The 23,377-nt window shown below is 38.1% G+C and overlaps 1 protein-coding gene across 6 annotated transcripts in view; it reads right to left on the reverse strand.

The window, feature by feature from the left end:
- Positions 1 to 23,377, reverse strand: part of LOC117417087 (choline transporter-like protein 5) — a 72,350-nt gene that overhangs the window by 11,522 nt on the left and 37,451 nt on the right. For 3 of the 6 annotated variants that reach the window (XM_059034953.1, XM_059034954.1, XM_059034955.1), the window contains exons 2-12: positions 21,949 to 21,997; positions 15,026 to 15,099; positions 11,873 to 11,957; positions 7,602 to 7,686; positions 7,043 to 7,171; positions 4,311 to 4,371; positions 3,740 to 3,863; positions 2,845 to 2,877; positions 1,492 to 1,575; positions 969 to 1,081; positions 638 to 769 (exon numbers count right to left, since the gene is read on the reverse strand). In XM_059034953.1, the coding sequence (XP_058890936.1) occupies positions 638 to 769; positions 969 to 1,081; positions 1,492 to 1,575; positions 2,845 to 2,877; positions 3,740 to 3,863; positions 4,311 to 4,371; positions 7,043 to 7,171; positions 7,602 to 7,686; positions 11,873 to 11,957; positions 15,026 to 15,099; positions 21,949 to 21,997 (969 nt within the window). The remainder of the gene's footprint in view (positions 1 to 637; positions 770 to 968; positions 1,082 to 1,491; positions 1,576 to 2,844; positions 2,878 to 3,739; positions 3,864 to 4,310; positions 4,372 to 7,042; positions 7,172 to 7,601; positions 7,687 to 11,872; positions 11,958 to 15,025; positions 15,100 to 21,948; positions 21,998 to 23,377) is intronic. The other 3 variants (XM_059034956.1, XM_059034957.1, XM_059034958.1) reach the window with 1 other exon arrangement.

A 23,377-nucleotide genomic window follows, 5' to 3' on the forward strand; every position in this document is an offset into this window, starting at 1 on the left:
AACTATGCATCAGCTGCAGAGTCACTTACAACTACGTCTCACCCGAAAGACGGAGCACAAGGAGGTTAAGTGACTTGCTCAGGGTCACATAATGAGTCAGTGGCTGAGGTGGGATTTGAACCGGGGACCACCTGGTTACAAGCCCTTTTTTCTTTAACCACTGGACCACACAGCAGATAGATTTGTCAGCGATGATGGACACTGAGAAAGTATTGGAAATGCATTACTCAGCTGAAAGGACAGATCTATCTGCCTCCTCAATTATCTAGCTTTAGGACACACTAATAGCACTCAGACAGAAACACGACTTGACACCTTATTTTAGCTGAGCAGGCAGAGTCCAGTTACTAAAAGAGAGTGACACATGCGTCCCTAAACCCCTACCATTGGACGATATTGTACGTCACCTCAAAAATGGCACAAATGAAAATCAACTTTATCTGAAAACTGGAAGTGTCTAGAAATGCCCAGGTCTCCTGGGCTGTTCCAGTAAGGACAATGTATATGTCCGTTTAACACTGCCCATCTGTGTCACCTTTGTATGCAATCCCAAAGTCTGACGTGTTAAATGAAGTGTGAGTTAAAAAGTTTCAAACATGAGCATTTCTAGTTCACTCCATGGCACACTAAACCGTACTGAAGATGAGCCAGGTCTGACTGAGCTGCAAGTAGACTCTGAAGTCTGTCTGGAAGCCGATGTCTGAGATGGTGACGCCAGCTCCTGGCTTCCCTCGGAGGGTACTGAACTCCCAGTAACAGTGCAAGATCCCTGTCGAACAAAAACACAACAGATACATTTAGATGCACAACGGCACGGATTCCACAAGCCTGCGCACCAGTGCAAACACTGGCACCGCTTCCAGTAAAGTAAGACGTGCTACTGTTTCAGAGCTAGCTGCATGTTAACTCATGAGCTCCTACATGCACTAAGCTGTTTGACCGATATAGTAGTGCTCAAGCACACTCACCATATCCAATGACCCCGATCACCCCGAATATAATGACCCAGAGCAGGACCCCGGCTGTGTAGCGCAAGAGGAGGATAAACAGCAGGCTCACCACCATCGCAATGACCAGGCCTCTGGAGAGAAACACAGGTACACAGCCTTTACTGGGCAGGCCTGCTCACATGTGTGATAAGAATACAGGTTCTATACGGTAACACTCTATTAAAGGGGCCTCGTGTTACATCTACACATGACACGAAATAAGGACATAGTAACTGAACTGCAACTACACAACTGTAAAAAAGTAGTCCCACGGTTTCTCAATTCAGCATTATATTGAGTTATTGGTACTCGTATAATGGAGTACTGTCACACTCTCTGCCTCCCTCCCTGCAGCATGTCGGAACATAGCAAAATAACTGTTGAAGGACCAGAGGCTTGTGGTGAAACACTGCCACCTAGTGGATATGAGATTTTATTGGTCAACGAGTACAATTTACAGTATTAGTTCCTAGTTTCCATTGTTATGAACCCGACAACTTACATTAAAATCCAATACCAGGAGCCAGCATAGTCTTCAAAAACCTTTATTCCAACTTCTCTTGCATCAAGAACACTGTTTATACCACTGTGTGAGAGAGAGAGAGCAAAAGAGAGAGACACTCTTAATCCTATATGGTGCTGTATGTATGGTTAACTGTAGTTTGATAAAGAAAGGGCTAAACACTGCTCAGTATTAGAGGATTGTTATACTGCTTCTGTAGGTTTACACCTAGTACACTAGCTTGTTGCTTGACATATTAGTACAGTAACAAAAGGCAAAGCAGCTATAATGTCTATTAACCTACAGGACCTCTTCTGCTAGTAACTGGAGGCATGCTGGTTGGTTTTGACCCATGTTTTTCTCAAGGCTTTGTACTTATTTTGAAATACCTGTACATGACCACAGTGTGAGGTGTCTCCTATTTGACCAATAGTCAGGGATCCAGAGGATACAAGTGGTCCAGAAATGGATATCCCCTGACCGGTCTGCAATCCTTAGCAGGCCTTTTTTTTTTTTTTGGCTATTACTTTATGTGCAGGTGCAATTACTTACAAAATGCTGAATATAAAAAGTTAAAGTTAAATGTAAAAATAGATTTTTATAGATTGTCCTTGACTATATAATGAATACAAATTTTAACAATACATATCAGTAGGGGTGTCACCTTAAAACCCTAGCGTTGTTTTTTTTTATGGTTTCATTTCAGGTGGCTGTTTATTGATTATCAGTATGTTGTGTGTGTGTTTTTTTATGATTTGTTTAATGGAACATGCTCCTACTTCACCTGTGAAAAAAGTCCCTGGTTTAAAAAAAAAGTTTCAGAAATAACTACAATCCATAGATACGAGCTATTTACGGTTCCAACAGAGCAAAGCTTTCGTTTTGGGATTGCCGATGGGGCTGTCAAGCACTGCTATTGAGAGATGATTAGAAAACTGTCAAGAATGGAGTAATCCGACAGTGCATCCTTGCTGGAAACATGAAACAATATCAGGAAGAAGCAGCAGTATTGTACACCAAATCAAACAGCTAACTAACTAAAGCAGATTCCTAGTTTCTGCTTCAGGCTTTCTGTTTTGTGTCGTGTACAGTCTGATTGAAGTTCCTAGTCTCGGGGCTGGATCTGCAGATTATGGCATACGTTCTCTGGCTTGTGAGAGACCCCAGGCAAGCGTTGTTCCAGGTCAATGGAGCATGCTCCTGAAACGCACAGAGCCAGATCTGCCCCACGGGACGACTAGACTGCAACATGCCGAGGGGGGGTGGGGGAGGGTGGGGTGGGGGAGGGTGGGGGGTTAGTCAGCAGTCAGCTCAGTGCTAGAGCTTTGTTAAGAGTTAAAAATGATTTGAGACCTTTCACCTCCTTGTTGAATAGCTGTAACCTGTCTATAAAAGAAAAGCACTCTGCTTGTTAAAAGTTCCTCGCATGAATGTTAAACTGTATTACATAGATATGCATAGTGCTAAAGTATGTACGGTTCTGCCGAGATATACAGGTCAAAAACCCACTTGTGATGGATGTTATCAGACAGTTTTTACTTTGCACAATCAATAATGCATTTACGGTATCCAGCTCTTTCTTCATGCATGAATGGTTAATAAATGTTTTTGTTTATTTAACAAGTTATATTGTAATACGGTAAATGATTGATACAGTATTAGCTACGCCATTATTAAGACCATTTTAAATGAAGTGTTATTAACTGATCACGTGATAAAGAAACATTTACTGAAGGTGTAATGTTGGTTCTAATTGATGAAGCAGGCTAGCAAAAATGCACCACGCTTTACATATAAGTTAGACGCTACTTTTTTTTTTCTTCTAAGGAAGTATTATAAAAATACAGTTTGTGTTTTAAAACGAGGTACAGGTGGTGACTCAAGATTTATAGCAAGCATGCACCATAAATACTACAAAGGCTTTCACATACAAGTATATTGACCATGTGTTGAACAGTGTATTTTCTTAAATGTACTATCAGCTCAAAGTATAAAAGACTTGAAGAATAAAAATAAAAAAAACACTCCAGAACTAGACAAGATTAAATACTTTTTAAAAATATCTTTGTTATCAACTCACTGAATACATATTTGCGGTAACTTAAAAAAAAAAAATAACCCAACTTATTGGTGTTTCACTGTTGAATTGCCTGTAATTTATCACAGTTAGGAAACAGCATCACAAAACGCCTCTGACCATCAGCACTTCATTTTTAGTAGATATCTTCGTGGGAAGCGCTGAACTTACCTGGCAGCCTCTCTGAGATCGGTCACGTTTCTCGTTTTACCTCGTCCATCTTTGAAGGTAGTTTTATTGGCTACAGTCAGCACCCCATTTCTGGTGGTGAAGTCCGGAAAGCACCGTTGAAGAACTGAAACAAACAGATCAATTAATTATTCTGAAACGTTTTCTCTCTGGAATTGAAGTAATCATAAAAAATATATGAACCAGCCCCCCCCCCCCCCCAAAAAAAAACAAAACTATTTAACAGCAATACAGTACTTGACCACCAGGCACTAAATCAAGTTAAAATCCTATAGAATTAAAAAATAAACTTTAATAAAAGTAAAGAATCTAAGGAGAGGAAAAAAGTTACTCATCCCATCCAGTGTTTCTTGTGTATCTGTGATATCCCTATCTGTTTGCTGTCTGTGTTCTGTATTTAGATTGTTTTCTGGTAGGAAATAAATAATAATTCGGCCACATATATGAAACAACTATACAAGTTTCTGAAACAAACAAGCTGATGGCAATTTGAAGGCTAGTAGAGAGCACTGGCAATGCAGCCCCTATACTGTCTGCTCTGTACTGAACTTACATGGCCTGCTTGGAACTATCATTGATGGGCAATCTTCATCTCGCAGAACTTCTCCAATAGACTGAAAAGAAGCAGAGGGATTACTGTTGTTTTACTATGCACAAGCACACTTTATAAAGCATATGTAGTAGAACTGCCCTTGCGAATGATAGACTGAACAATAGTCATTGTATCCAGAAGATGCAGGTCACATTGCTGGCTTGTTTCTCTACCGTTATGCCAGTGCTGCATGCTGTGTGTGCCACAATTGCTATTTCCACCCTTCTCCGATATATTCAGTTTGGCTGTGGGGAGGTCGTGGGCTCCATTTGGGTATAACTCAATGTGAATGCAAAATGAGAAAACAAAACATCTATATGTTAAATGCAAATGTAAGGTGGCATTGGCCAGTCATCTTTACTGTTATATCCTGCATTACTGTATGAGCCTCCAATGAGAGTGGTGGGACAGGAGCAGCACTGAGCTCCCCCAGGACCACTGCCTAGCAATACAATTACACAACTGCAGCTGAGATGTTTCTTACTAGTTTTAGAACAGTGCTTTTGGTGTAAACAAATCAAATACCGGTATCACTTTCAAGGGTCTCAAGAAAATAATATTAAAACACCAAAATGCACCTGTATTTAGCTGTTTTTTTTTTTGTTTGTTTTTTTATTTTTACAAAAATGAAAAACATACATGCCATCATGTTCCTAAAGCTTATGTACACAGACAGCAGGTTGAGAAACATTAAAAGCTTAAAATATGAAGAGCTCTCTTGCAGAAGTACTTTAACGTTTAGCAGTATAAACAAAACTTTGTGGTTGAGAAGCTTGCTTGATGTTATCACAGTGACTGGCACATCACATTAAGGGACCTATTCATAAAAGTACTTGCCGAAAGCCATAATAAAACACATTTAGTTTAAAAGCACTTTATGAATGGGTATACAGTCATTCAAGAACGAAAATCTGCCTCTTTTTGATGACATCCTCAGCATTATTAATGTTCCCTGGGTGGTGTCGGTAGCTGTTACAAAAAGAAAAAAGTAATCCACCAACAGTAGCCTACTATGAAGTCATAATTTACAAAAAAAAAAAAAAAAAAAAAAATTAAATAAATACTTTGTATTTTCGTTTGGTTTGGCAACGCTGGTAAACACATTTCTATACGCACATATAAGATAAAAAAAGCACGGTATAATACTGTAATTCTAATAATAATAATAATAATAATAATAATAATAATAATAATAATAATAATAATAATAATACACCCCGCTTAAAGCAGGTAATCAGTCAGGGGCGAGTTTATGTTTATGAATCAGTGAATCACGTTTATGTAAAGGTTTCACGCTGTATTGAACACTGTACACAAAATAGATTGTTTTGTGGTGTGTGAAAAAATAAAAATAAAAAAAACACTCCATTTCGAACACAAAGAAAAGGATCGCTGTCAGCCGTGGATCATGGCAAATAAATAATAATAATAAAATAACTGTCTCTTCTCAGTCTCTCACTTGCTCCCCGCTTCACAGCTCTGTTTCAAAATGATTATGCCAGAGAATATGTTATTGTGTGAATACATATTTGTATTAAACATTTCTCTTCATATAAAGCTACAGATTTTTTTTTTTCAAAATAGGCAGTGTTAATCACGGGTATGTCAAACTGTACAACAGAGCAAGTGCAGTAATAAAATAGCCTATGTCTTTAAAAAAATAGTCTGCCGAGACTGTCGTTAGTTTAGACTTGACTGTAGAAGGCGTTCAATAACTACTAGTTGTCGACAGCATTTTGATGTCGTTCACTCTTATGAATAGCAGGTTGTGAACCAGGACCAATGAAAACTTTATGCTAATGAGGTAATCGTAACCTTTCTCTCAATTTAAAAACATGCCTTCACAGATGAAAATCGTTGGGGCTTAACGGCACATCTTAATGATCTCTTATGAATAGCAACTGCCGTTAAATAGGACGAAATCCGATCATGTACTCCTGTTTTCTCATTTCAAGAAGCATCAACCCTTTATGAATAGACCCCTAAGTGATCTAACTTGCTGCTGTCAGCAGTTTATGGCAGTTAAAGAAATAGGTATCAATTTAAAGCTGGTAATGACTCTCGTCTCCTGCAGCGAATTCAATTCAGTGTGACAGTGACAATTCGGTGGAATTTACAGGTAAATGGGTCCATCAAAAGCGTTCCCAGAACGAGGAAGATTATTGAAAAGAATAATACCAGTGTCGTCATGCATACAGATATTGTTATTGTGAACATACAGTAGCCTAATAGGAGCCTCTTTTTGATAAAACCGTGTTTGGAGCACAATAACACAGCACTTAAAGGTACACAGCATAATGATCCCATTTTCATTACGCATATTTTTAAAAGCAAGAATCTAGGGATTATGAAATATCTCTATCTGAAGTTTAAATGGCTTCGTACAGCCTTGACGTTTACAGCCTTGTAGAATTGGTACAAAAAAAAGAGGCTGACAGTTTCTTCAGAGGGCACCCTGAGGTTCCTCCCAGACAAAGCACTTTGAAGATCAATCCTTTCACCCAGCCCTGCAAGTGTTTTTAATCTTTTCTGTCAGTATTTTTAAACAATGCTATTGATTTTTGCTCTTTACATAGCAGGACTAAAACGTTTTAAGTATATGATGTAACTCCAGTGATGTTCCCTCGTACCCAACGGTGGATTATTCTTTTTTTTTTTTTGCCTATAAAAATATATATTGCCTGTACATTTACCTTTCTTGGATTGTTAAACCCTGGCTTGCAGAATTGCCTGTAATATTCCCAGTAGCTTTTGTTGTATCTGTACGCATATTGCATGTCTAAGTAGGTTGCAAACCTGTCGGGGCACTTGGAAACACACAGCTGGAAAAGAAAGGAAAGAAAAAACAAGGGATAGTTGTAATTAAATGTTGAATATACAGTACAATGTTTGATAGGAAATTCATAGTAATAATTAAAGCAGATTACTTGAGTGTGGATTTTAAAATGATCTACTATACTAATTTGTCTATAACGTTTTACTTTGTTAATGGTAATAACATATCATATAGCTTATTAATAAGTACTGCAGAATAATTGCTAAAAGCAAGAGACAGGCTATTTTCCCATTCAGCATTTCTATTATTGCTGATACACAACGAGGTTTAGCATTGTTTTCCAATGTTATTCTGCTGGGAGTTTTTTTCTCATTTCAGTAGAATCTATGCATTTCCCAGCACACACTCTTGCTTCATGAGCAGAAATCTTAAAGCTCAACCTGCTTTTAACCCTTCCATCTCACATTCTCACATACCTGTGTCGTTGGGCACTGTAGGTTTATGAGAACTACAGGACTGGCACATTTCAGAATGTTGAAGTAGAATAATATGGCTTTGTTCCTAAATAATAATAATAAAAAAAAAAGATACAAAAGGTTAACCTGGAACCTGGTACTGTAGTTCTCCGACTTCCTTCCAACCCATCCTAAAAGTGGAGTGTAAATAGCTAAGAAATCCACTAATGAAGCACTTCAGTCTGCATCTTTCAAAACTGGCATTATATATATTGTGAGACAGCAGGGAGGGGGTTAAATCCTCCCTGCAGAAAACATGTGCAAATGCACATTTGTTTAGTTTAATTGTTTTGGTTTATTGTTTCATTGATTTGTTAATTGTTTTATTATTAATTATCCCCTGCACCTGGTAGCTATTGTTAAATTAAAACCAGGTGCAGGGTATTTAAGAGAGGCAGCTAGTCTGCTCAAGGCTGCTGAGGAGAAGGAGGCAGAAGGGTGTGCTCTGCTTCCTGGCAGTCGTGAGATAAAAAGTAAGTGCGGTGTCAAACCTGTGTGTTGAAGTTTGTGGTTTTGGGAAGGACGGGAAAACAGCGTAGCTGTCCCGCGTTAGTCAGGGTGTTCCTGAGAGTTGAGTTAGTGCTCCAAGAGGAGTTAGGTGTTTATTTTGTGTATTTTGTTTGATTTTTGTGTTTATTAAAAATAGCGCACCAGCGCTTAAAACTCCATTTCACTGTTCTGGGTCGTATTTTTAAAGGGGCACGAACCCGAGTGAGTTGTGCTTTGTCACAATATATATATATATATAGCAAGCATTTATATTGCTGTAGAAAACATGACATTTATTTGTGCACAGATATTTTAGTAACACTTTTTTTTTTAATACCTCATTATTATTATTATTTGTTTATTTAGCAGACGCCTTTATCCAAGGCGACTTACAGAGACTAGGGTGTGTGAACTATGCATCAGCTGCAGAGTCACTTACAACTACATCACACCCGAAAGACTGAGCACAAGGAGGTTAAGTGACTTGCTCAGGGTCACACAATGAGTCAGTGGCTGAGGTGGGATTTGAACCGGTGACCTCCTGGTTACAAGCCCTTTTCTTTAACCACTGGACCACACTGCCTCCACTGGATGGTAGCAAGGAGTAGAAGCACCTGGGATTGTCTGGTTTTTACTATGCTTTTCTTCATGTATAATTACAATACGCTAGTAACTGTGAACATTTTTCATCTTGTAATGAAGCATGTTGTTGCACTGCAACTACACAACCAATGTGTAATTACTGTGCTACGCCAGTGCAATTACAGCATAGTTAGTGGCACTTAATGAAAAGTGATTCCTGGTGATCTCAACTATGTTCATCATTAGAGAAGGATAGAATTACAGCAGGAAGGGGCCTGGGGGATTTTCTTTAATTGAACAAGTTCTGAAGCCATTCTCTAGCTTTCTAGATGGTTTTAAATTGTTTCTTGGCAAGCAGTGTATTCATTTTTAAACTGAAGTTCTGTTCACTAAATCAGAAGGTGCCATCACCTTCAAGCTCTGTCGATTCCAATGCTGAGAATTGTATTGTAAAGCTTTCAATGCACGTACAAAAGTTTGGCCAATCTGCTTTCAGCTAAAGCACTGAACTATTTTTTTTTGTTTGTAATTTTAGTCGTTGCCAATTATTTTTATTATTTTCTCCCAATTTGGAATGGCCAGTTATTTTTATTATGCTCAGCTCACCGCTACCACCCCTGCGCTGACTCGGAAGGGCGAAGACGAACACACACTGTCCTCCGAAGCGTGTGCCGTCAGCCGACCGCTTTTTTCACACTGCAGACCCACCATGCAGTCACCCAAGAGCTACAGCGTCGGAGGACAACGCAGCTCTCGGGCAACTTACAGGAAAGCCCGCAGGCGCCCGGCCAGACTACAGGGGTCGCTGGTGCGCGGTGAGCTGAGGACCCCCTGGCCAACCTAACCCTCCCTCCCCCCGGGTGACGCTCGGCCAATTGAGCACCGCCCCCTGGGAGCTCCCGTCCTCGGTCGGCAAAGGAATAGCCTGGACTTGAACTCGCGACGTCCAGACTATAGGGTGCATCCGGCACTCTACGTAAGTGCTTTTACTGGATGCGCCACTCGGGAGCCCCCAGCACTGAACTATTTTAACAGGTACTGTCAAATTTCTCAGGTAAAACTACTTGGGTTCCTAACACTCCAAGCTGATGGGATCACATTTTCCAAGGATCATGTGACACGTACCAGTGTCATAAAATCTGAGGATAGCCGATTCATGCACTGAGCCCTGTGTTCAAGTCCACATGTGAAGAGAGTTTGGCATCACAAATATGATAATATTTAAAAACTTTTGTTTTTTTTAAATCCAAGCTTAGAAATGACATGTATTTGGCCACTGTCCACACAATGCAGTACCATATGCAGTCTCTGCCTGGAAGAACAAACACTGCAGAATTTATCAGAAAAACTAAAAAAAATAAACTCAGAAGTTCCTGATGCGTGGAAGAACCTTACATTAGAGAATGAATCAGTCTGATATTTTGTACTGTTTTCTATTTAATGGACTGAGGGACAAAGGTATCCATCAAAATAAATAGATCAGATGTGAGGTAATTACCCAAAAGCTACACACGATGCAAACTACTTTCAATGCAAGACTTTTAAACCAAAATCTCGAATTAGCTTGGCTTTCATTATTAATGAGGTTCCACATTTTTACTGGAAATAGTCATCAGAAAGCAAATTGCATCACATTTGTAATGTACAAAGTGTATTCGAAATTGCTGTTCTCACATATGACTATAGTGTTGTGATCACAGCTCGTTAACGTAACTTTTTTCTTAGTTCCCAGGGCTATGGGTTTAACACTAAAATATATCTACTATACTATGCATCACATCTCAAGACTAATTCAGCTTCTTATGTACAACATCCTGTGGCTAAGTAATTAATACACTGCTCGTCTGTTTACCACATACATCCATATTACTTATTACACATGCTGGAAAAAAGTCCTTTAAAACGTCAATAGTGCAGTATAGCACACCACAAGCATTAAACAACTTTACACATATGATGGCTTATTAAGATACAGATTAAAGGAAGGTCCCTCCCTGTAAATTTAAATAGAATAGTTATCATTTTGATTAGCAAATCCGATTGCTAATTCGGTTTCATAAACCTAATGGAACGCAAGCTCATGTGCGGTCATTAAGGGTGAATAAACCAGTTTCAAGTCAGCATCGAATTGCAGCGTGATCTGCAGCCAGCAACATTACACTGAACATGCCATTAGCTTTATAATATTCATTCTGCTTAACACTCAAGTACAGCGGTGCAGACTGATGCATTTATTTACACCCATGCATAAAAATAGATGGAACACAGGGCAATCTAAACAACCTCCAGTATGTAACACAATGAGATGTGAGGACACTGGCATCCCCTGGAATTTGTCATCTCCCTTTATATTTCATTTACTACTTACTATAGCTATATACATTAAGACAGATGCTTATGGAAAATAACACCAACCATTTCATACAATGTTTGTGTGTGTATTCTTGTACCGTTTCTTTAGGCTTTTGCAACTGTCAATCTCCTTATCCATCCTCCAGCAGCTATGGGGAAGGGGGGCTGAGGTGCAAACTGATCTTGAAAGTGAGCCTTTATTGTTCCTGTCTCTGGACACCCCCTCTGCCTGTCAGCCATGCAGTAGGCACATCACACACTGTGATTTTAAATCACATTTGATCCACAGCATTCAAAGTTGCAATATTGCGCTCCCTAACAACAATCAGTTTGTATGTATCCGGTAGAGGAAGCCTTGAGCATCTTACAGCTCTAACACTGGTGAAAATGACATTATGCATTCCTGTGGGCCATGCAGTGGCTCTTTAGTCTCAATAAGGAAATCACGTCCATGTGGGAGTACTGGCTGCAGCAGCCCATTACTCCATATGAGTACATGACAGTATCATCATAACTTCAGATGCTGACCTGAAGATAATTTAAAGTGGAATCGCTTCACTGCGGTAAATGGTAATGCAGTCGATGTTTTACGTTACTGCTGCTTTCTTATTTAAGGAAAATAAAATATCAGAATACAGTGCTAGGTTTCTAACATCCAGGCAAATGAAACAAACGAGGCAATATTCCTCTAGAGAGGTATCTTACTGCTGCTAGCTATGGTTATAGAACCCAAAGAGTAGCTTGCCACATACTGTTAACAGTTTACCATGGTAAATTTGCACAGCGGCTTAACAATGACTTTTACTCACGCGTTCGGAGTGCCTTGCTGGCCGCAGAACTGCCCATAGCTGTCAGTAGGGTAAATAACTTTCCTTGGGTCTCCATGCATCCAGGCTGCAAAGAAAGAGAAGTTTAAGATTGTGTAAAATCTGAATTGATCAAGTCTTCAAAATAAATGGATTGCAGGATTTGTTTTTTGAATGAGGACACGCTCAGTTATGCCCCTTTTTTTAACCTCTGGAAGAAGGCAGTATCGATCTCTCTTTTAAAGCAGGCCGTTTCTTAATGAAATAAAATGCAAGGATTAGATCATCTACAGAAAAAAAACTTGGTTTGAACCTGGGGCCAGCATGCCTGGCAGGATGAGTCATCAAATCAAGCTGGGAAGAAGCCATCGAAAATGGAATTGACCTCACTGTTGTTCAGTTACGCGATAGGGTTTCCCAGGATAACACTAATAAATTCTATCATTTAAAAAAAAAAAAAAAAACTTTAAGTACAATTCTCAGTAGTAAGACCATTTGAGACTAAAACGATTAACATCTACTGACTTCACTCTGCATTCTGGTAGAGATTTAATGGAGAAAACATACTGTATACTGCTAGCAAAAAAGAGATGCAAGTGTAACAGCTATTGTTGTGTGATGCATTTACTGTTATGGTAAAAAGCGCTTGTGAACCTAACCCAATTTCTGACACTTTTCCAATAAACTGACCCTTAATGCAAAAAAATAAAATTATACAATGTAATCAGCGCCACTGAATAAATACAATAACACAGATAAAAGCGACCACACTTTAATAATGAAAATACAGTTTTCATATTTATTAGTAAGCTTGACAAACGCTGGTAGAAATGCATCAGAGTTGGCTTTTGTTCACTGTGTACTCGTAATTAACCCTTTGAGGTACAAGGGACATATGTGTCCCACAAATAAAATAATGTTAACTTTCTTATTTTTGCAATTTACTGACAGGTTGGATCTGGTCGTCCAAATGGTCAGTTTCCTCTTCGTGATACTTGAGTCGCTCTCAAATGTATTTTAAGAAGAAACCATTTGAAGAAGCGCTCAATTCCTTGCTTACCTTAAGGGGTTAAGGACGTCAACCAATAAGTCAGCTTTATAAGAAGAAAAATCTGGAATCAGTATTCAGAATATGGAGGAATGAACTCTTCCTAAATCTCTTAAACCGTGTTGAATGGATGCTATCTGTTCTCACTCTGCTGTGTAAACTTGCCTGGTCAGCTCGCTCAGAAATCCCTTAATGACCTTAATGAGCAGACAGTCACTGTAACTGATTGGAGCTGTCCTGTATAGGCAATGCATTTATGGAGATGAGGTTGCCGAATTAAAACAGGAAACAGAAAAGCAAGTTTACTTAATTCTTTTATTAACTTATTTTTCTTAAAAAGGAGAACATTTCACTTTGATATTACAGAATTAACAGGAAACAACTTGAGAATGTGGCCTTGTATTATAACGCTTTGGTTTTAGTTTTGTAAAGATAATAGATATTTTTCTCATTTGGACCGGCATAACTGCTTTTAAAATATAATCCACCACAATTGCTTTTTAAAAAATAAATTTACCAACCATATACTGTATGCCACAGAATGCAAAATATTTCATAAGCACCAAACACACAATAAGGTTATATTAAATTATTTCTCAACTCCCAAACTAGAACAATCCAGATTAAAAGCACCATTAAATCGCATTTCAAACACTTTTCATTCCTATAAAGGAGCAGGGAAAGGAAACAACAGTTAAGTGCATATAAAGGTGACAAATGAACACAACAAAGGCGACAGAGTGTTCTGTAATCCTGCTCAGATCGCTGCTCACTTGTTAAAAGTTCTTTTTTTGAAAAACCCTGCAATGGAACTCTATACAAGAATAGATTGCTTTACAGTATATTTTAACAGGATCAGCAGTCACAACTTCAAATGGAAGCAGAAAAGGGCAACAAATATGCAGCATGCTGAACAGCAACGTACTCTGTGCACCCCCACAGTTAATTTAATTAAAAGGGCATCTGAGTGGCCAGCCTTGTTACTGCACAGCCTGCCAGTATTGCACCTCCTGGTGGCACTAAGATTCTAGAAAAAACACACAGGGAAATCTGCAGAGATGGCTAATTATTGGCTCTTTGCACGAGTTGCTACATGAGTCACTGTTGCAGGATCTATGCAGGCAGTGTATCAGTGTTTTCATTCATCTTATATGACATTTCCATACAGGCCCCAAAATGGAACAGCTGTGTTGAAAGCCGCTTTGAACTGGCAGAGAAATGAGATGGGAGAAATGCCTACACTGTGCACAGCCTTAGACATAAAATATTAAGACACTCCCAGCAGAGAGCCTTGGAAACATCTATGCAATTTCCTGCAGGACTCTTTTTTTCTATTTCCACTGTCTAAGAATCAGATGCCCATTGGAAGTGATGTTCTTCAATCTGACTTACTGCTCTTTTATCTTCACACAATCTTGTTTTTATGTATAGATCCCTATGCTGCCTTCATGTTTTCCAAACCCCTGTTTAAAAATTCAGAGACTTGAGGCCCGCTTTCTATATATACCATAATCCTTGATGTGTTATATGTGGGCCATCGGCTGTGAATTTATAAACTGCATACATTTAGGTAGATTGAACTTCTAGATTCTTAGCAACATGGTTGTTAGTAGCTTATTGATCCCAGAATCTCATCAAGCAGCTTCTTGAAGGATCCCAGGGTTTCAGCTTCAACAACGTTACTGGGGAGTTGGTTCCAGACCCTCACAATTCTCTAAAGTGTGGTAGTGTCAAGTGGTGAGGCACTGGTCTGTTTTGTAATGCACTGTGTAAACTACATGTCCCTCCCATGACTGAATCATTTAAAATGGCAAACTACATCCCTGACATGTATTCTGTAATATATAGGCTGCACCTCCCTGTTTCAGGCCTGTATCAGTAACCATGCTTGTTTGAAAGAGACAGGAGTGCAGTTCACAGGCTCTGTGTGTATCTGAGACTGCACAAATGACTGCTTCATAAAGAACAGCCTCTGTCAACTGTGGAGCATTCTGGAGTTCAAATCTGCTTAACATCCCCTGAAGCAACTGGAGTGTTAGGGCAGGTGCTTCTAATATTGTGTATAACCCTGGTAGGAGTACATGTTGCTTTAATGATCCTTTACTCACCCACAGTTCCCAATGCAATATAGCCCAGGATGACAACAACAAAGATCACACAGCAGACAACATCTGTACAGTGCCTATGGACAAGAAAACAGAAAATCCAGTTAACGGTTTAAACCTAGCGATTAATAATAATAATAATAATAATAATAATAATAATAATTTGGCAGACACCTTTATCCAATGCACAGGCTTGTACCTATTCAGATTTACACATCTGCCCGGCATGATTCATGTTGAACTGATAGACTGCAGCATTTATACTTGCAACATGATTACTGTCTAACTGTATATGAGTACAATAAAATGTAAACATGGTGTGGTATATGAAATGTACTTATCTTAGTTTTTTTTTTTTAAATCCGGAAATATGTTGTTTAAAAAAAATGTATAATTTAAATCTCAAAAAATGTTTTTAACTCAGTGTTTTTACCATTTCTGAATTTTTTCACTATTTTACCATTTCTGAACTTTTTGACTGTTATTTTAATTAATGCTGCATTAATTAAGCACACAATCTCAATACATATCTCTTAAAATATGTCACTTATCTCAGTGGGATACGTCACTTTATAATGAGCTTTGGGTTAAGAAGGCAAAAACCAAAAAAAAAAAAAGAAAAAAAGTAAAATCTAATTTAGAAATACAGGCATGCTGAATTATCATGTTTTATTACAGTTTCATATTCATGGTTCCTGGGGGAAAAAATGTGTGGAATAATGATAATGCAATATGATAACCAGAGAGAGATACTTTTTTGAATGTCTAATAAGATGCATGCAAAATGTATCTGTTTTGTTTTCCAAAGTAGGTCACTCTATTTTCTGCAACAGAATAATTTCTGTTAAGTACATCTCCAGAATAATAATTTTAAAAATGGATTTAAATCTTTAAACTCAAAAAGGAGGAGGTTCCCTTCAGGATTAAAAGCAGTTCACTTTCCACAATTGGCAGGAGCGGGAAGGCGGTTTCTGTGAAAGCTGCTGCTGCTGCACAGCCATCCTATCAGCATTACAGATGTATTCGTGGTTATTATCCTGTCTGTGGTCAAAGTCAAATTCAGGTGTTTAAGAAGCTTTTAAAAGAATCATAGAAGGCTGAATGCTTTTCTTGTTTCAATGATATAGCTTCCTAGGTAGAAAGAAAAAATGCTCCATTTATATAAAATATAAATATGCAATACTTTTTTCATTATGAACTGCCGCTAATTATATACTTGCATATAAATAATATACTAAAGTGAATAAGTTTTTCAGTTCTGTGTCCCATTACGATATTGAATAGTGTATACTGTAAACCCCTTTATATCCTTTGTGTGAAAAGTGGTATTCATCTCATACGTGAGGTAAATAATACTGAATGGCTGTTCCATATGGTTTAACCTTAACTGTCTGTGACACCAGAAAACCTATTCTTGTGCCCAGCCAGGTATAAAAACCTTGAAGCCAGTCACTGATCCCATCTAATGTGCCACATCACACAAGTTGATTGCTGTGACTACAAGCCTTATCATCTCTGCGAGAGACCGATGTCACGTGATTCAATCTTTATACAGATCAGCTTGCTGCAAGTACAGTCCTGGGTCTTGCAGTGAGTCATGTGACGCAGGCCGATTCTAAGTGCAGACATTCTGAGAGGAGGGGGCAGATGATAGGCAGACATTAACGACTTAAAAAATATGCACTTATAAAATAACAATCAAAAGTTCAGAAATTGTGAAAATGAAAACTTTTAAACAGAAAAGAATATGTGGCACCAAAAAAATCTATTCTTGTGCTATTTATTGACCCCAGTTGTGCTTCCTAGGACTGACATGTTTTTTTTAGATTCTCTGCAGATTTCAGTCTGTACTGCAAGTGTATGTTGTAGAAGGGGAGAATGTGGGGGCCTATTAAATACATTCTCTTTGATCTTGCCCCGTTGAGGAAATTGTATTCTCCTCCGAATGGTACAATACAATTCAATGTTGTTAATGTGCTGCTTTCGTTTATTTCTCTCCCTCCCTTTGTTCTCTCTTCTCCCATCAGATGGAAGTTTAATTAAGATTGCCTTTTTTAAAACTGAAAAACTCAATCTCACTTGTAAGCATGAGCTGATGAAATATGAATCTTTTTTTTTCTTTCTTTACAACTCAATCAAAAGCAGCTCAAGACTGGCAGCTAATTAAACTAGCCCTGAAGAATTAAAATGTAATGTGCTTTCTTGTACCAAAAGCCTGGGCTTAAGAGTTTATATACTGTAGCATCCATTTTTCAAAATCCAGTAAACATATCAATATTATTTTTTCATTCACACATTCCTTGTATACACTGCCCTTCACCCACAGTTCTGCTTCAATAGGATGGGGGGGGTGGGGGTGACAGTGGCATAAACTGAAAAAAAGGGGTGTCCAATCAACGTCCTGGAGGGCCATACCGCTCAAGGTTTAACAGGTAAAATGAGATAATTAAATCCTGAACAAACAGATTCACTGGGTTCTTCTTTAAAAGACAGGGAGAGGGCAAGCTCTGGGCAAGTTTAGAAAGAAAATATGTAACAAAACTGAGCTGGAACAGTGATTATTTCAGGGGAAAGCTCTGCACTTTGTTAGTGTTTTTTCGTAATTATTGTCTTTAATACAAAATATTTTTCAAGGAAAACTTGGGTGAGATGAAACCCCAGGTTTGTGAAAGGGTCAAATGGAAAGTTCTTCTTGAAAATGACCCAATCAATAGGCTCTGTCATCTTGTAATGTCAGCCCCAGTGCTATATTTAGTATAAAAGTTACTTCTGAAGGACTGTAAATCATAGGATTCCGTATGCAGTGTCAAGCAACACGCTTGATGGATATAATAAGACTAAAGAGAGGCAGGGAAAGCCATGAAGTTGAGAAGTAAAATGGTCAGGGGAGTTTTGAGTGTGGCAGACTAACTGTAGCTGATTAGGGAGGTAATAGCAGTTTAGTGGGGAAGCACAGACAGCCCAGCAGACAGGCTCGATGCCTCTGAAGTTGCCAAATTAGTTCAAAATTGACTTGCTCAGTTTGTTAATAAAACATGTTAACTGAATTGGGCCCTATGGGCTCAACTTGTCACTGTCTCTTATTGGGCTGTATTTAAAATGGCTGTATTTAAAAATAACCCACCTTTAAGGACATGCAATATAAACTTAAATGTACTTGGACAAGAGGAAAATGAAGCAGTCACAATTACATAACGGTTGATTATAGTGTTCGTATTTCAAAAATGGGGCCCTACATATTAAATAGGGAATTACCTTTACAGAAATGCTAAAATAAACTAAAATTCAATGACAAAAGTTTAAAAATAGACTTCAAGTCAAAACATTTGCCAATGAATTTAAGTTTGTATTAATATTTCTAAGTTTGGCACAATTGAGTGGTTAATAGTTACGGAGGATTACCACTATACCTATATGTTTTAGGCACAAATGTACAATCTAGTATATTCCTACTAGTAAATATTTCTTTGAAAGTTTATGGTTGGTTGAGTAATTATTCAAAAACCCAATTACTCCCAATAAATTAATGGTTATGGATCTAAAGCGCAGTTTAGTCTAAAAAAATCATTGAACGTTACTATGCTACTCTACTGGGCAGTGCACAATACTGTGGAACACTTTAGTATTGTAAAAATGAACGAGCACTTTCTAACACAACTTTAATCTAATATACTCCAAGGCACATTAATACAAAAAAACATTGTTTTAGGACTTGCTAAATTAAATAGTACATGACAATGGTTATCTGTAAGCACTTAAAAAGGGCAATTATGCTAATTATATATATTTTTTAACATATAGCGGGTAGACCTGGGAACCCCTGATCATTAAAGAATCACCCTGACAGAATAAAACATCATGATCTCTCCACTTAAGATGCTAAGTCTGCTCTGTCTTCATCTGTTCACAAAGAACCCTGCTATCCAGCCACGCTCACGGCACCAGCCTGGAGCTCAGCGTATTGATCCAGAATAGCAAGGGGTAGGGGGTGGGGGGGCAATATGATATCTTAACCTAGAGGATCAACCCTTTACATGGTAATGCCAATCATAGCAACTTCCAAAAGCCTTTTCCAATACCATGAGAGTTAGGAAATATTATTACCATAATGTGGGCATTTGAAAAGAGTATTGCCAGCTACTGTCAGGCAGAATGAATGTGTGTGTGTGTTTTTATTTTTTCTTCATGGTGTTGGCATTTTTTTATAAAGTATATCATTTTATACTTTGCCTTTCCCTTGAAACAGAGGCCGGGTACATATATATAAACAGAGAAGATCCATGTAACCTGATGAGGATATCATCTTAAACACATTTCTTTTATAGCACTACAAAAATAAATCTTGGTTTAAGTGAAGCGCTGGATGACTGAAGCATTCCTGTGTATCTAAGCAACATGCATCATACAGACAACTCTCCAGGAAGGAAGTACGAGTTTGCACCAAAAGCCCAGATTGAGAACAGTTTTCCAGGCGACGTAGCACTGACTTCAGATTCAACAGCATTATGTTCAGGGACTATATGCACAATAAAGAAGTTCCTCAGCAGCACTGGAGGCATCCTAATCAGTTTTACTCCCTCATTTTACCAAATAGGACCTCAACAAGGATCTACAGACCCTCCGTATAACAAGGCTCACAAGTGTCCAGGGAAAAACACATTACAGTAAAGGGGTTAATGATAGCTTTTCCAACTGGAAAAACAAACATATTCACCTATTTATCTGTGAATATGCTAAGCAGACGAGAAAAAAATAAAAGGGTATGTTTAATGTTATATAGTGTATTTCCTCAATTGTTAGGGCAACTATACATTTTTTGAAACTCCACGAAAGTGCTAAACCAGGATCAACTTTCAAAACGAAAAGAAACTGATCAAGTAGATGCTGTAGTTAGAATAGCATGAGATTAAGAGCAACGGTATACAGGTCACATAGGTAATATTACTGTACATGGCTAAACAATAACCTTTTTTGTGTCCTATACCCAAAACGTGCATATCCAATTACAAATCCACTTGATACCTGTCACGGTGGCACAGAATCGTATGCCTTTGTTTTTTATCTAACTGGAATGTCGAGCATTTTGACAGTTTAAATCTCTGAGGGCAAGGTATGTGCAGTGGTAGGTGCAAATAACAAGCTGTCAATAGACGACTGTTTTTTTTAGTATCCTACTAATACTACTGTAGAGTGAATGCTGTAAGAAAAGTATCTGTTAATTAAACTAAGTAATAACTGAGTGTCAAGATTATCTCTGCAGGAATTTGACTGGCGAGCGATTTTATGAAAAATGACTCCAAGAGCTATTTATTTGATTTATAGTAGTCTAATAAAATTACCTTTTATGCGCTCTGTAAGACAATGCAAGCCGAACCATGGTTGTTGGGATTGTGATTTATTAAAGGCACAGCGGACCTCACGCTGCAATAAAACCCCTTAGGGAGGTGAACACACACAGTGAATAACCTGGTTCTATCAAGTTTACTTCTCTCTTATCCAGAATTATAAAACCACATTTAGAAATACTTAGAAAGGTCTTTCCCAAGGATTGATTCTTCTTAGATCTAGTGTATCTTGTGATGCTGTAGGTATTTCATCCATATAGACACTGAGAAAGACTAGCATTCAAAATGCTTGTCAATGAATTTCTAAGTCACCTCTGTTACTGCATAGATTTTGCATCAAAGCAGAACCTGTAAGAAAAGACTATGAGACCATTATGTCGTGCTGTATTGTTCACCTGCAGAGAACGTCACTGTTTTCTAGATTTGATAGTTTGCAAACTTCAGTAAAAATGTGAAACTGCTGTTGATTTGCACTGTTAGTGCAGTGGGAGTTATATTTGTAGTACACACGGTAACAAATATGTTGCCACCCCTATCTCTATTTAAAACTTGTGTGAGTTTTTTTTATTTAGTCTAGCATTTTAAATGTTAAGATCATTTAAGAGTCACTTGTAAAAGCCATTTGAATCCCTAATTGCCACTAATGAATATTGCTCTGGGGGTGTCATGCTGTGGGATGTAGAGCAGTTTTTGCACTACAAGTGGCTTGTGGTTTTTTGTGTCTAAAGGCAGTTCTTTGATTCATTTTAAAAGAGTTGCTTTTACCATGATGCCTTGAAGATAATTGGCATTTCCTGACAAGAAATCCTTAATAAAGCATTTTGACAATCTACTAACCCACACTGTACAGCACAAGATTTATTTAGGGGTTTGTTTTGCTTCCTGTGGTGTGTTTTATTGTCCTCATCAGCATAGTTCTTCTTAATCTCCATGTGTTCAATTTAGTTCCATTCATCTCCATGACTACCGAGTTAAGAGATTCCAAACTGATATTAAGCTACATTATGTTGGCATATATATATATATATATATATATATATATATATATATATATATATATATATATATATATATATATGCAACTAGGACATTGTAAAATTCTACATTAAATTGTTAACAATGAAATGTACTGTTTGAAGAATCAAATCCCTGTGCTATTTTGTATGGAGCCCACTGAGTAGGAAACTGGAAAGAAACCAATGAATGTCTTTCATTTGATCGTTAGTAAACCAGTAGTTACTTTAATATACAGCAAGCTTCACTGGTATGCAGCTGTAAATTGCTTCCCTGCTGCTGTATTAAACTGTGCTCTTTGGTTCCTGCGTCTGGATTTGTTCCTGCAGTCTTCAAGTATGCCAAATAGGTTAGTGGCTCAGTCAGGAAGCACTTCACATGCTGCCACATACCTGTGAAACACACTTGGCAAGCGTTAGTGAAAGAGTGTAAGAATAACGAAACACATTGTTTAAAAGGAAAGCGATTGCATGAGTAGAGTGGAATAAAAAGAATCCTATTTCCTATTCCAAGCCACAGTATAAAGAGGATTTTCAGCTACAAAATAACAAGACAAGCGTGTAATACCTGTTGTGGATAGGCCCTTTGAATGCGGGGTCGAACTTGCGAGGTTCACCTGTAAGCAACAAAACAAACAGGTAAGCTGTGTAGAACAACACTGACAAACAGCAATGTGCAAGGAGGAGCTTACAAGAAGAACACAGATGACCACACAAAGCTTGAAAGGCACTCCTGGGGTTGGTTTTCACAATTATTTTTCCATGAAAAATAGAACACCCGGGGACATAAAGCCCCCAGTTCCCCAATGAAGCAGTACATTGCTTTGCCATACATCCCTATCTAAACCACTGATATTGGGTATACTGTCTGTTTAAATACAAAACTTCACAGGGTTCAAAGTACTGCAATAAATGAATAATTCATACATTATTTTGTTTTTGTCCCTTATGACAAGAAAATCTGTATCTATCAGCTACAATTATTATTATTATTATTATTATTATTATTATTATTATTATGATGACAGGGTTTCAGATGAATAAATGTTTTAAGTAATGTTAACAGAAATCCACAACAGCCCCCCCCCCCCCCCCCCCCCCCCCCACTCCCCTCTACCATTGACTTGAGTTCATTGAAAACAGAGTAACAGTCCCAAAACACAAATAGGCAAATACTTTAGATGAAAAGCAAATGAAACAAAGATGTTTTCTCTAAAAGGTTTCAAAATAAATTACTTTTCCTCTTCATTTGGCTGTTGACGTTAAGCATAATATTTTATTTATTTATTTATTTTTAAGAAGAACAACAAAGACGGGCATAATCTAACAGAACAAAAATAACGATGAAGATCAAAAGCTTGGTTACGTCTGCAGTATGGAGAAAAGGCACAATCAGCAGAAAACAACTAATGAAGGCAGTTTCTCAATTGCAAAGCAGCTAGGCTTCGAAATACAGGATAACTATCTGAAGTGAATCCAACTAAATAACCAGGTTCCCCCCTGACCTTCAGCAAACCGAAGGCGACAAAGAAGATGGAACAGTCCTTCATGTAGCAAGAAGACCCCCTCAGAGAGGATATCTGTACAGCTATCACAAGACAGAATAGCACAATGCCAGTCTACACCCCAGAGTAGCTCCCTGGTGTTTACAGAATCTACTCTTCTCACTGAACCTGCTGTTTGGCCGAGTGTTTCATTGCAGAGCCCCAAGCCTACAGAACCCGACTCCTGTGCTACTGATTTAGACCAGGGGCTCAGACTAAATCTTTTTGGCCTGGCATACTAACTGAAGCCCATGTGACATATCTTTCATACATTTTATATTGGGTACTAAATGAGAGATGATTTGCCATTAAAGTCCTATATGTATAAATACTAAAAGAAACTACAACTCAATGACCAACGATTTGACGAGAAGTCTTTTTCAATGTCTTCCTCAACGACAAACATTTCAACGAGAAGTTTTTTCAATGTCTTTAATTGAATTTCAGTTTCTT

The sequence above is a fragment of the Acipenser ruthenus genome, chromosome 12 (genome assembly GCF_902713425.1).
Source record: "Acipenser ruthenus chromosome 12, fAciRut3.2 maternal haplotype, whole genome shotgun sequence".
Lineage (NCBI taxonomy): Eukaryota > Metazoa > Chordata > Actinopteri > Acipenseriformes > Acipenseridae > Acipenser > Acipenser ruthenus.